Source organism: Puma concolor, chromosome F2, assembly GCF_028749965.1.
Source record: "Puma concolor isolate L17-30 chromosome F2, mPumCon1.1.hap2, whole genome shotgun sequence".
In the NCBI taxonomy this organism is placed as follows: Eukaryota; Metazoa; Chordata; class Mammalia; order Carnivora; family Felidae; genus Puma; species Puma concolor.
The window spans coordinates 44,645,365-44,658,639 of record NC_141684.1 but is presented as its reverse complement, the minus strand read 5'-3'; the positions used below and the strand labels follow the sequence as shown (position 1 = coordinate 44,658,639).

The window sequence follows — 13,275 nt, the reverse complement described above, 5'->3', positions numbered from 1 at the left end:
ACCCGGGTCCATGGTTTCGCCTTACCTAGCAGGACTTTTTGTTTTGTTTTTACTTTGGCTTTTGTGAGATCTACTTCCCCATGGCACCCTTTGTCCAAAAGAAGTCCAGCCAGAGAAATCTAACATATAGAGCAATTTGTTGTGAAAGCAGAATTTTTCTGGTTTCACGGTGCTAAGACAAATAAAAGGGTCTGAACCCGGGCCGGGCAGCTTTCGCGCCCCGTCCCACCCCGAGGACACAGTTTTAAAAACTTCTGGCTTGCTCGGAAGATAAAGCTTAAATCAAAATGCTTCACACCCAAGACATTTATGATCTGTTTATTTCCCAATCATCACCCATGGGTCCTTTTTGACACAGCCACGTTCTTTAATTTATTCTCTCTCCAGCCCCACTTACCCCACCCCGTTAGTCCTCCGAAAGCCTCTCCCACATCTGGGTTTCTGTACTCCACATCCCTACTTTGTAACCGCTCAGAATTCCATTGTGATGACTTCACTTTGATAAATCCTGTTTTAAGACAAGGTGAAATTCCAACTCGCCCCCTCCCCCCCCCCAAAAAAAAAATCTCATTTACTGGTGCATTTAATCGGTTAAGTCATGAAGGCTCACCAACTTAGGTAGCAGTTTTCTTTGACCTGAGTGGGTCTATCTTCAGTGGGACGTGAGCACGCACTGAGTTTCATGTACACCCACTCATGGATACCTACCACCTCGTTTTGCACATAGCAGGCATCCATTCAATATTTAGCAATTTATTACTCCCAACTGACAAGCCAGAGTGAATTTTTAATTTTCTTTCAGATACTCTAAAAGGGGTCATTAATAGGACTCCCCAAAGAGCCTATGTGTTTCTTTAAAAATAGGAAAATTTGGGAGCCCCTGGGCGGCTCAGTCAGTTGAATGTCCCACCCTTGATTTCAGCCTAAGTCGTGATCTCAGGATTCGTGAGATCAAGCCCCGAGTCGGGCTCTGCGCTGACAGCATGGAGCCTGCTCGGGATTCTCTCTTTCCCTCTCTCCCTCTCTCTCTCTCTCTCTCTCTGCCCCTCCCCCACTCATGAAACCTCTCTCTCTCAAAATAAATAAACAGTTTTTTAAAAAAATAGGAGAATTAGGTTTAATGGGTTGCTCATTTTGCTGCTCTTTCATTTATATTGTCCTCTGATATTTTATACCTGCTGCCTCTAGCCAAATCCAGGCTCACTTTTGGACAAGTCGACGGAGACTGATCACATCTATGTTCCATTTAGACCTGAATGGACCTACCTATCCTTATTCAATAAAAGGATGAGAATTTATGGTCCATGTTTGCTTCCCATCAGAGGTCAAACCCACATATGGCCAAATCCTCATTTCTAAATAAACCCAGCTATGGCCAAATCCTCATTTCTAAATAAACCCAGCTAGAGATGAGAATGAGAATGTGTGACAGGTACGCAAAAGGTAGTTGAGAATACTTGTCTGACACGTGGTAAAAGTTACAGAATCCTAAACGTCACTTAAAAAGAACACTTTCACGGGAAACAAGGATTACTATGTCAGTCTGATAAACACCACATTTCCAGTCCCAATATCATCTGCTGTTCTTCCCAGCTGTGTTTGCTCATCACTGTGTACATAACATATGCATAGATTCAGGAAATAAACTAGCAGTCTTTCATGACCTGTCTTACAGCTCACATCTTCCTAGATCCTGAGGTTAGGGAACGGGGCACAGTACATCTCGTTTTAAGCACACAGACCAACCAACTTTCTAAGACTTTGCATTTGAGGTGCAACTTGCACCACACGTGCAGCATCCACTGGGGGATGACCTTCCAGGTGCTGGTACTCGGTCTGCCCAACCGGATGTGCATTTGCAATGCTCTCTGCGACGCTGCTGTGCTGGTTCCCTGGCACCACAACTGTACCCCAGCATTTGCAGGTCCCACGACCTACCTTCTTTCCTAAGATCTCTCCGATCCCCTACCTGAGTGGCACAGGGGCGCTCCCCACAAGGTCTGGTGGCAAAGACTTCTCAAATACTCTTCATAATAGCATCAGACAGCTAGTTTTCCCTCCCCGTGCTCTACCGACCACCTCTAGCCCATCGCTGCGCTCGCACTGTTTCCTCTCCTATGATTAGCAGCCACCCAGCTCTTGTGCTTCTTTAGACAAACTGCCATGACATCTCATGACATTTTCTCTATTATTTCTCTGATGCAATGACCAATCCAGTCAAGTGAGGTACCAACCAAGAGCTCATACTTTTAAGGCATTCTCCTTGGTGGCCAAAAGAAGAAAAGCAAAATCACTTCGATTTGGCCTCCCACTGAACTCCGAATGCCAACACAAAAGTCTTCTACAACCAGCGAAGCGAAAGTAATTCGCGTGGCTTCCATTGCTAACAAACTTCCAAGTCTTGCCAATTGCAGATATTCCTAGTAAGCAGCAGAAGTTTCTACTGCCATCCTGGATGATGACAAAGTGCTCTCCTTCATCAAATCGTAAGTACGGGAATGCCATAGCTCCTAAGTTCCAAAGAAATCCAGCCCAGTTCCCTCATTGACAATTTCACAGATTAGGCTTAAACTTCTAATAATGCCTAAACTGTTGAAAAACTAAAGCAGGAAATCAAAGTGTTATTGGTAATAACTGGGCATTTAAAACCAATAGCAGACTGTTTCTTCAGACAATACAAATAAGGTAACTTCAGTCTTAGTTAAGAACTGATTCCTAACCAAATGATAATGTGCCCTTGTTCATTTAAGGAAGCTGTTACTTACCAAATTCTCTCCAAAAATGGTTTATAGAGGTCACTTTCTAAATTTCCAAGTGACTTAAGTCCACACCTTGAGACAGCAGGATACGGCGCATGCCTAGTAAGCACAACTAATCACCACCATGGTTTAGCTCCTAGCCCCTCACTCCTGCCGCCAAGCACCAAGTTCATCTTGTCCAGCAGCCATGAGGTAAAAGCATAAAGGCTGTTCTCCTTGAGCAAAACCTGAAATATTTAATTCCTTCTCACCGCATAAACAGACTCATTCCTCCATCATTCACCTCTTAAAAAGGTAGAGTAACAACTAAAATTTTACACAGTCATCTGAGATCCAGGATGGCTGTGGAAAAAATGTCTCCCTGTGCTCAATGCCACTTCTTTTCAATGGAGAAGAGCAAGGAGATAATGATGTTCTACACTGATTCTATTTCCCAGCCATATGGAGAGGAGATGCGCCCCCAGCTCCAAATGAAAAATTAAGAAATTTTTTCATTCACCTAACCATGGGAAATTCTTAAAAGCCTCCTCTCAGCATCACACACAAACTCATACATGAGAGAGTTGAGAAGCCTAAGGAACACTGAATCTGCCCTTCATCTTACTTCTGAAGAATTCACCTGAAGGCTGGAATGCATCCCAGGCTACACAGCAAAACAGTGACTGAGCTGGAAAGGGAAATCCAGTTTACCCATCCATCAGGGGAATGTATACACCATATCTTTCTTTTTATAATACAGAGCGTTTTACAGCACACAAGTATAGCTGCACACTCCAAATAGTGCAGAATCCCTCTCCTCTTAAGAAATGACTGGGAAGTTGGACCCGCCAAGTAGAAGATGTAGAGATCAAAATACAGTATGACCAAGTGTGATGGGCCAAGCCTCGGGGATGAGGGACATTGGGCAGAAGAGAGCTCCAGAGATCAATAAAGGGAATAACAACCTGATTCCTCTTGGCTTTGGTGTGGTGAAGGATGAGGGAACACAATTTAGTAAGGGAAAAGCCTGGATTAGGAGGTACTGAGGGATACAGACTGGCAAACACTTGGGCATATCCAAGGATGTCTATCAGCTAGTAGCCAACTCTGATTCCTAGGCTGGGGTGAGGGCATAAGAAAACAATGGGTGCACAGATCGTGGCTGCTGAGAAGCATATTAAGCCATGTAGTCAGAAAATAAGCCTCTAATTATTCAAACTTGGGAACAAAGCAGGTGATAAAGTTGGGAGACACAAGAAAATCTCGGGTTTCCATATTAAGGCAAAAGGTCTAGCCGGAAGAGCCACTAAGACATTTCCCAAGTGTTCGAAATGAAGTGATAGGCTGGTTTGTAATTGACTTAAAGTCAGTAATGACAACGTATGGGAAGGTTAACTCCAGGCTCACAGCAGATCTCTAATGTTTGTCAGTTCTTCTCTCTCCCAAGACCAACAACTAGGTGGTTGGTCAGTGCACACTCAGAAGTGGTCTAGGACCCAGCTGTTGAAAAATTAATGAATCTAGTCAATCACATTCCCTAAGGTACTTAGAGCTGCTGCGACTGTGGGACAAATGGGAAATTTCTACATCTGTGTCCTCATCCGACAAGATCTATATTCAAAAGGCCCTATTCACTCAACTGGTGATTTGCTTTAGAGAGCTTGACCAATGTGAAATCTCCAAAACAAATGCCTGCTTTATTCCCTCAGGAATTGTATTATAAGGTAATCTCAATTAGAGCTACCAAAGCAGTTTTTGTTTTGTTTTGTTTTGTTTGTAAGTAGATCCCTCACAGTCAGTGAAATTGCTAGTGGTTCTCAGCAGCACTGACCGTTTTCAACTCTGGCAAACAGGAGGGTCTCATGCCTTCAACCTCAACCATGGCGCATTGCTTTATCAGTGGCTCCGATGTAAGAGCCACTTTATAAAGCATGACCATTCTGAAGAGTCACAAGAAGCTTCCCCCTGTTGACGCCTTACAAGGTACAGAGGCTTCAACGCCGAAGGTGGCTTCAGCACAAAACAACTCGTTACAAGATCACATCCCTAACGCAGACACGTTTCTTTCTTATACTGATATGTGATTCGATACCATTTCTTGAGAGGGGCAAAGAACTTGGTGCTGTACCAGGGAATACACCCCCATGGCTGCCCAGGTCTCTGAAAGATTTGCCACACTTTGGCATCCAACTGGAAATGACATTTCTTAAAAGCATTATTCTTTGGCTGGTTACATACATGTGATCACAGGTACACACACTCAACACCTCTCCTACCTCTTCTTTGGAGTAGGCATTGCAGAAGAAACGCCGCCTTTGTTAATAGCCATCCTACTACTGTGTCCCCATGTCCGTCTTCCCCTTAATCCATTCTGGAGATACTCTGAGCTTAACTGTGAAGAGTGTGTCTGGCCATTCAAGTGTCAAGCCATAGCTCTAACTGATCCTATGGAATGATCACGTCTCCACCTGGACCAATTTCTCTAGCCTCAAGTCAAGCCAAGAGCAGTTGTGGACAGAGTCAATACTGAACCCGATCCAAATGTCATCAGTCTCCCTCCTACCTTAATTCTCTATGCCCAGTTTTACATGGAGAGCAATGCCATTCGTTTTCTTACTAAAGGGATGAAGTATTATTTTTATTATGATTATTTAAGATGTGTGAGGGTTTTCTTAATTAATATTAGATGATTTAAAAAGAACTTGTCTCTCCTAGAAATGTCACTGGTAGAATGCATCCAATTTTTCTCTAATGTGGTGCTTTCCCTGTCCATAAAACTTATTTGATTAGCAGTACTATAGAAGCTAAAGCTTTTGTATGCAGGCACTCAAGCATAATTTAATCATTTTATTTAAGCATGAAAAAAATGATTCTGAAAGCCCTGTTAGGTAAAATATCCCTGATTAGTTTAAACTTACATTTGCAGGTATATTAAAGGTGAAATAAATCACAGAATGCTCAGTATGCAACGGAATAGTGTTAACTTTGTTATAACAGCCAGCAGCAAGTTAAAAATTGTAGTACTGGAAAATGTAAGGAACAGATATCTCAACTTAAATAACTATATTTAAGCAGATTATTTAAAAACAAATTTTGTTTTGTGTGAACCCTTTTTATATTACCAGGATTTTCACCTATGGAAACCTCTTTCACAGTCAAACAAGATAAGGTCCTAATTGCATAATACCATTTATCTGCTGAGGCTAAAAGTGCCAACAAATGAAAATGCACATGAGGCAAGAGATTGTCAGAATAGAAAATTGTCTTTTTTTTTTTAATTTTTTTTTTGTTTTTTTGTTTTTAAATAACCCACTCACACTAACAAAAGACTGCAGTAGCTTCCAAATTATAGGCTGTTATTTTTAGTGGAAGTGGCTCAATATTCATATTGGAGCAGATGCAGCGGTTTAACAAAACAGCTCTTCAAATCCTGCACAAATTGAAAACAGGAAAACTGATTGCATTTTCTCTTATCACTTTCCTTTTCTGAATTGACACTTTTGGCCTTCTGAAAATTTACACATGGCTTTCATCTCAACAGCACCTGCTGATCAAATAGAAACCTAACATTTTCATGAAAATGGTATAAAGGACTAGTTTTGTTCTAAACACTGCAAAGGGCATCAGTCACCTACTTGATGGCAACAATTGCTGTGTATAAAGCATATTCACGATAGTTTTATATTTTCATTGAACTTTTTAAAAAATACGTTAAGTCCCTTCTGCTTTTTTCCCCATATTCACTTCTGTATGACTCAAATTTCTTTGACTCAGTTTTGCCTAATACTTAGTTGTGTTATGCAAAGACTATGTGAAGTGTATAAAAGGACAGATACTAAGAAGATAACGAAAATACTTACTATTTTCTCTGCCTCTGCTTGGAATATACACATATTTGTTTTTACTTATTACGGTCTACACCATGTATATGGGCATAAAATACATATACATCCCATTTTCGCTTTTGTACCCCCAAAAGAAAAGAGGAAACAAAAAAGTCGAAGTCAGGCCCTATTTTGGAAGGGGTCTTACATATTCTTTTATAGATACAGATTTAGCAGGTGCTCTAATGTCTGAGTGCCCCGGACTGGGGCAGCACAGTTAATACCCAAGCACAAGCTGGTAAACACCTACGTGATGTGACCAACTGCTCCCTGGAGTTATCTGAGACCAGGTAAAGATCAATCTTGAAAATGGGTATCCTTATATGTACTATGTGCAAAATTAATAGCTGGGCTGCAGCTCAGATTTTTAAACAAAAGTGTTCCACATGTTTCTCTGTGACACCCCATTCTGGGTAAAATTAAAGGTGCTCGTGAGACATGCTACCTGTCGGTTTCTTAGCCAAAAGAGCTCTACCCCTTCTGAAGGATTCCGTGTTGTCCATTCCCATTCTGCCTGGGTGATAAGGTAACCTGAAGGCAGAAATGACATACGGTAATGTATGTGCCACTCTGGCCAGTTGGTCTGTGAATTTCAGTGTTTCATCATGCTCACTGAGGCAACAGCAAACCTGAAATGTCAATATGCTCAGTCAATGGAAGTGAAATAATGGGTCTCTATTGTCTTACCCAATCGATCTGCCGCCTTCAACAAGGAAACATGCCCCCCCTGGCTTTAAACAAATTTTAATTAGGCTTTTAGTTACTGGATCATATTTACCTATGAAAACACCTATGTTGATGATGTGTAGGAGGCAAACGATAATTTCTTCACTTTTATCCATTTTAAGAACATTACAAAGTTGATACCGTAATTTTTTGAGAGACACTCTTGAGTCAATAAAACATTTTTTCACTCTTCTTTTTTTAAACCCACTCCAAGGAAAAAACTCCGTGTTTCAAATCCAAAATACAAATCTACCTAACAGAGTCAGAATGATGTTTTTTTTTCCTCTAAACCATGTTGAAACCACACCATAAAATCAACCAATTGCATATTAAAAGTAGCCTTCATTCCCTTTGCTCACTCATTCAAGTAGGCACCACCGTTAACATCAATCCAACACCCATTCAAAACAAGTCACACAAAACCAAACACGAAGGATCAATTCCAAAAGCCACTACCCTTTTTGCTCAGTTTATCAATCCTAAAACGAGGGGGTACGTGAAACTCCAGTTAAAATAAGGGAGATGGTAATGACAGCGGGGAGGGGTGGGGGATGAAGAGAGAATAAGACATTTAAGTCGTTCAGTTTCGCCTAAGTTCCACGGCCCTTCCCTGCACCACAAGAGAGACAGGCTCACCTTAAAATAAAAATTAAAATAAACTAATCAAGTTGTTAAGCAGCTTTTTTCTCTCCCCTCCTCATCTAAAGGCTTCAGCATTCAGTCAATAAATAATCTATTGTTCCCCCTTTATCGAGTCTCTTTAAACCTATTCAGACTGGCAAAACTAAACCCAATTAAAGATAAGGCTCTCCGGTAATCTCACCTCGGTGAGTCCTGTCTGGATAGCAGAGGTGATGGGAGATAGCGTCCAGGCCAGGACTGATGCCTCCTCCTCAACCCCACACAACAAAAGGCAGATTTCTCTTTCTCCCTCTGCTAATCTTTAAATGTAAATTCTCTCCGCCAGCTAAGAGGAGCGACAGATAACATGTTACATCTTCACTTCTCCTGGTCTTATCGACTTCTGAATCATTTGGAAAGGGAGAGAGGGAAAGAGAAAAGCAGCTTCCCCGCTCCCCCCACCCCCCCCTTCCCACCCCTCCTTCCTCCCCGCTCGCCTCCCCTCCCCGTTCACGGAGATTACCTTCTGGCAAAGGAGCGCAGGAGAGGCGGCCGCAGCCGAGGCGGCACCCAGACCGCGGCTTTGTATTCATTAAACACACATCGGAGCTTATCAGAAGTAAAAGGCTTGTCAGGATGGCACATTGTGTGTGAGTGAGTGTGTGAGCGCAGGAGGGAGAGGAGAGAAGCCAACGTGCATCAGGGTGATTACAATATCAGCAGGGCCCAGATGGAAGCAGGAAAATAAACAGAGGGTGCGTGTGAGACGGAGCGGGAGAGGGAGGAAAAGTGGGAGAGAGAGGGAGCGACGGAGAGGGGAAAGACACAGGCTGGAGGGAAGAAACCAAAAGGGATGGAGGGGGTGGCGGCTCAGGCCCCAGGATGGGGGGGGTGGCCAGTGGGCACAAGGTGCCCCAACGATGGCTGAGGGTGACAGCCAGCGCTGGGGGTTGCCTACAATCCCCAAAACTGCCCCCTCCTCCCAGAAAAAGGGAGGAATGCAGACTAGCAAACTGCATCGCCCAGGTTCCAGGGCCAGACTGTGACCGTTCTGGAGGTTCTGTCAAGGTCAGAAGGGATCAAGAGTCCTCTTTTTGGCAGAGCATAACAATGAGACATTCACCACCTCACCTCCATTCGAATTGCCACAATTTGCAAAACAAACCTATTTGAGCCCTCACAGCAGTTACTGCCGTCTTCCAGACCAACCTCAAGTGGAAGTTCTTGTCCCTTTCTTTGCGGGCCCCAGCACTCCTAAATTCCAGCCCTCCCCTACCCATGCCAATGGAGATGGACACAGATCTGAAATGTCTTTCCCTGGGCTTGAAAGTGTCCCAGCAGAAGACTTGTGCAGCCAGCATCCCTGTGATAAGAAGGACCACTTGTGATTGGTAGCTACAGGTGACTTAGACACCTGCTCCACCTCCAGAAATTGTGTTGGGGGAGGGGGTTCCCTATGTATACATCTGAGAGTCTATTTTGGAGGTGGGAATTTGAAATTGAGGCAATCAATCTCAGCCTGAGCTGCTTCACAGCTCTTCACCCACCCAGAGCCCGAGAATCAATCAGAGAACAAGCAAGAGCTAATGTTCCTCCGTCAGACCAGAGTTCACCCTCCACCCCAGCAGGGTCAGGAGGGAGATACACCTGAGTAGTCCCATGGGAGCCCCTTTTCACTTTTAAATGCACCCATCAGACAATCTGAACATCTGATCAGATCCTTAATGGAGTGCAGATAATGCAGCAAAGAAGGTTATTTTATTGGGGGAAGGGGGCGTATTTGGTTGTGTTGTATTTCAAGGCACTGAAGCTTGGTTAAGAAGCTCTCACTACAGTATGAAGAGAGCAAGTTCAGAATGAAGGAGCCAATAAACTGCATAATTATGCATGACATACACCGTAACCCCAGCCGCAGTGAAACTCCGGGTTATAACATAGCTTATATACGGATCTGGATAGAAAGGGACAAAACGGTAGCAGGGAGGGAAGCATAAGGCTACTTAGTAGAGAAAAACACAGAAAAGGAAGACAGTCTCTTAGAGACAAATTTGAGAAGAGGCATTGTTTCATCACCACTCCCCTGCAGAACACTTTGCCAAAAACCAGTTTCATGTGTGGTGGACCCCACCCCCACCCAACCCCATGCGCCCACCCCAAGAAAAGAATTAAGAAAAAATTTGACAGGTAAGGCAAAGTGAAAATAAGCTGGACATAGGTGGGGGGAAGGGCACGTGTGAAAAATCTTGTCATGCAATGAATGTCAGATAAAAAGGGGTCTGCCACAATCCTCCAGTAATCCAATAATGTGGAAAACCTCGTGGTTATCACTGAGACGAGAACAAGGTAATATTTCTCCATAAATCTTCAAAAAGTGGCCAGGTTCAGTAGTTAGAGAGGGGTGCAAGTGTAGGAAGTAAGCCATTTGGCAGGGCACCTTACAAAATCAAGTGAACTTTAAATGGGTGAAAATTGGTCATTCTGACATGTTTTAAGTTGAATAACAGATTTCTGGAGTATCATTTGAGTTCTCATAAAAGCTCACATTTCACCTTTTCTCTAGCTGTTACAGAAAACTGCATTCAGAATAACCAGACGCAATCACACATACCTTCCTCTTTATAACATTTTAGTTAGATCAATTTGGACACAGCCGACATGCAAATACCCGTAAAACCAACACAACTCTAGGAAGAAGACAAATACAACTTACAAATGCCCACTACATTTTTACAAGCTCCTGGGGGGACAAAATGCTATTTAGAAGAACAAAACAATGCACTCCTAGTTTCAAACCCAGAAAAGGCTTACTTTTTTTTTTTTTTTTTTAAGCATCCAAACACGAAAGGCAGGAAGAAAACTGTGCAAAACCTAATCTGCCAATGTTCTTATTCTGTACATGCACAGCACTCCTAGTACCACCTTGTTTGTTCATTGACTTTTGGCTCACAGTTCTAGAAAAGATCAACCAATTCTCAAATGGGAAGAATCCATGACTCTCTTCCAAAGCAAATACTTTGCTGCAAAGCGTTCAATTAAAAAAAAAAAAAAAAAAAAAAAAAAAAAAAAGAAGAAGAACGCCATACAATAATCAAGAAGCATAATCACAGAATCAGCGTACAACAGAAAGTGGTTCCTATAATCACAGCTGTCTTAAAGTCCAAGCTGGAGACCAGAAATCTTAATTTCAACTAGTTCTTTTCTTAATAATAGGTTACCTTCCTATAAGAGCAAGAAGTCCATCTGCCCCAGGCAGATAAGTTTGGGAGCATTAATTCAGATAAAAATCTAGCATTTTCTTTCTTTCTTTGAGTATGTGAATTCTAGTGTGCTATAATGTGAGAATTCCAACATATGACCATTATGGCATAATATCTCATTGCTCAGCTTGTCATTATTTCATTTGTAATTCTTATGTTAATTATGTTCATAATTACTATAAACAGATGTGGTAGACATTCATGTGACCTTTCATTGCAGAACGCATTCCTCACTTGTTTTGCTTTAATTTCTCATGGATGTGAAACAGAAATGCAGATAAAAGAAAAAAAGCTTTCTAATGTTCTAATGTCTTACGCACCTAAGTTAAAACAAAACCTCCCTTCTTCATCTGCATTTCAACACATTAGAATATTCTTAACATTTAAGCTGCTTTACAGCACATTTTTAAATTGTACACTGAACCTCACTGGTACTCACTAAATTGTAGCTGGGGATGGCAAACAAAGGCTAGCATCCATGCCTAAGTTGTTTGTCCTTTTTATTTTTATTTTTTTTTGAATATCAAAGGTTAATGCAGAATTGTGCTTCAAAACCAAGTGCCTAGCAGCTACATACCGATTTATTCACTCATAACTCAACCATCACCCTCTTTACATAAAACGCATTTACAATAAAATCAGTATGGATTTCATTAGCTGAAAACCTCCTCGAATTTCATTTCTTTGGCCCTAATCTATAATTAGTGTGGACAGACAGGTGCAAACCCTTCTCTTCTACAGATGGCCACTGGAAATGGTGCAAAGTAGCTCCTTCTGTTTAAACAACACAGAGATAACCTGCTCTGTCTTATCACTTACAATTACCTCCATTAAACTGAACTAATGTTTGCTTTAATAAAATGTTCACTGTTCTTTAAACATTATTTAGGAACTCTTATATTAATGGCTGTAAAAAAGTGAAGTTGGAAGGTGTCTCTTTGGGTAATAATAACTTATTCTGGATAAAATATTCCCAGTGATGGATAATACCAGGTTCACAAAGGTGTTTCAGTGGATTTAACGTTGTTCATTATTTTGCATAAATAGGGTCAAATATGATACTTTTAAAAGGCACTTAAGTGACAATTTAACAAGTGCGGGGTGAGGGGGGGGGACACATTTTTCCTCAAGTTTAGACGTATGACAGATTTAATTTTTTTCTTACAGATTTTAACTTGCTAGTAAAGAACATAACTTAAAATCCTGGGTTGCTTTCAAAGGATATTTATGTTCACTTTATTTTATGTATTTAACTTCTGATCGATGACTCTGAAAGTTGTATTAAGTTTATCATTTTTAAGCCACGTGTAAAAAATTAACTATGACTATAAGTGCACTCTGTAAGCACATGGTTAAAAATTACTCCGTTCCATAATAAATCACTTGTATGAAGCCAGAGATCACGTCTCCCTGCTTCTGCTATCAATAAAGCCTGCGGATCACTATATGAGGAATAAGGTGTCCATAAAACAAAAGAACTTTTAAACACCCAAACAGCAATAAATAGCTTTTCTCACTGAACTTACATAACTTACAGTAATAGACTCCAGTAAAATGCAACTGACTCGGGGTTTTTTTCACATGCAAATCCTGCAGGTGCCAATTTTTCAGACTGCTTTGCTATGAAGAGCTATGTTGCCTGCATAAAACCTCAATGAAGAAGGCTCCGTATTCAGTGCCTGTCAGCTGATGTTCATATCAAAGAAGTGAGAAACAGGATTTGACAGTGAAGAATGTCCTAAACTGACAACCACTGGCCAGCATTCCTATTGGAAGCATTTCTTTCTCGTGATCCCTTTTCAATGTTTAAAAAAAAAAAAAAAAATGAGTCTTTTTTTTGGCTAAGCTTCTATTTTCCAATAAAATAAATGATAATGGCATCTTACGTTTGTGTATTTCTTTGCAATTTTGAAAGGCTCTTTTCTCTGCAAACATGAAGACTAACCCCCTCGATGGGAGAGCTCATCATCCAATGCTGGCATTAAAAGCAAGATTTCACTTTTCTTCAGGAAGGACAAATTGTGAAAATATTAAAAAGCTGCAGTGCTG

General features: G+C 41.4%; 1 protein-coding gene across 5 annotated transcripts in view; it reads right to left on the bottom strand.

Annotated features, from left to right (window-relative positions):
• Positions 1-13,275, bottom strand: part of RUNX1T1 (RUNX1 partner transcriptional co-repressor 1) — a 142,490-nt gene that overhangs the window by 125,810 nt on the left and 3,405 nt on the right. Inside the window, exon 1 of one of the 5 annotated variants that reach the window (XM_086695085.1) lies at positions 8,493-9,706. The exons of 2 other annotated variants lie outside the window; for them this stretch is intronic. In XM_086695085.1, the coding sequence (XP_086551211.1) occupies positions 8,493-8,562 (70 nt within the window). In that variant the 5' untranslated portion in view covers positions 8,563-9,706. Of the gene's footprint in view, positions 1-8,171; positions 8,384-8,492; positions 9,707-13,275 lie in introns of those variants that run through there. 2 more of the 5 variants (XM_086695084.1, XM_086695088.1) reach the window with 2 other exon arrangements.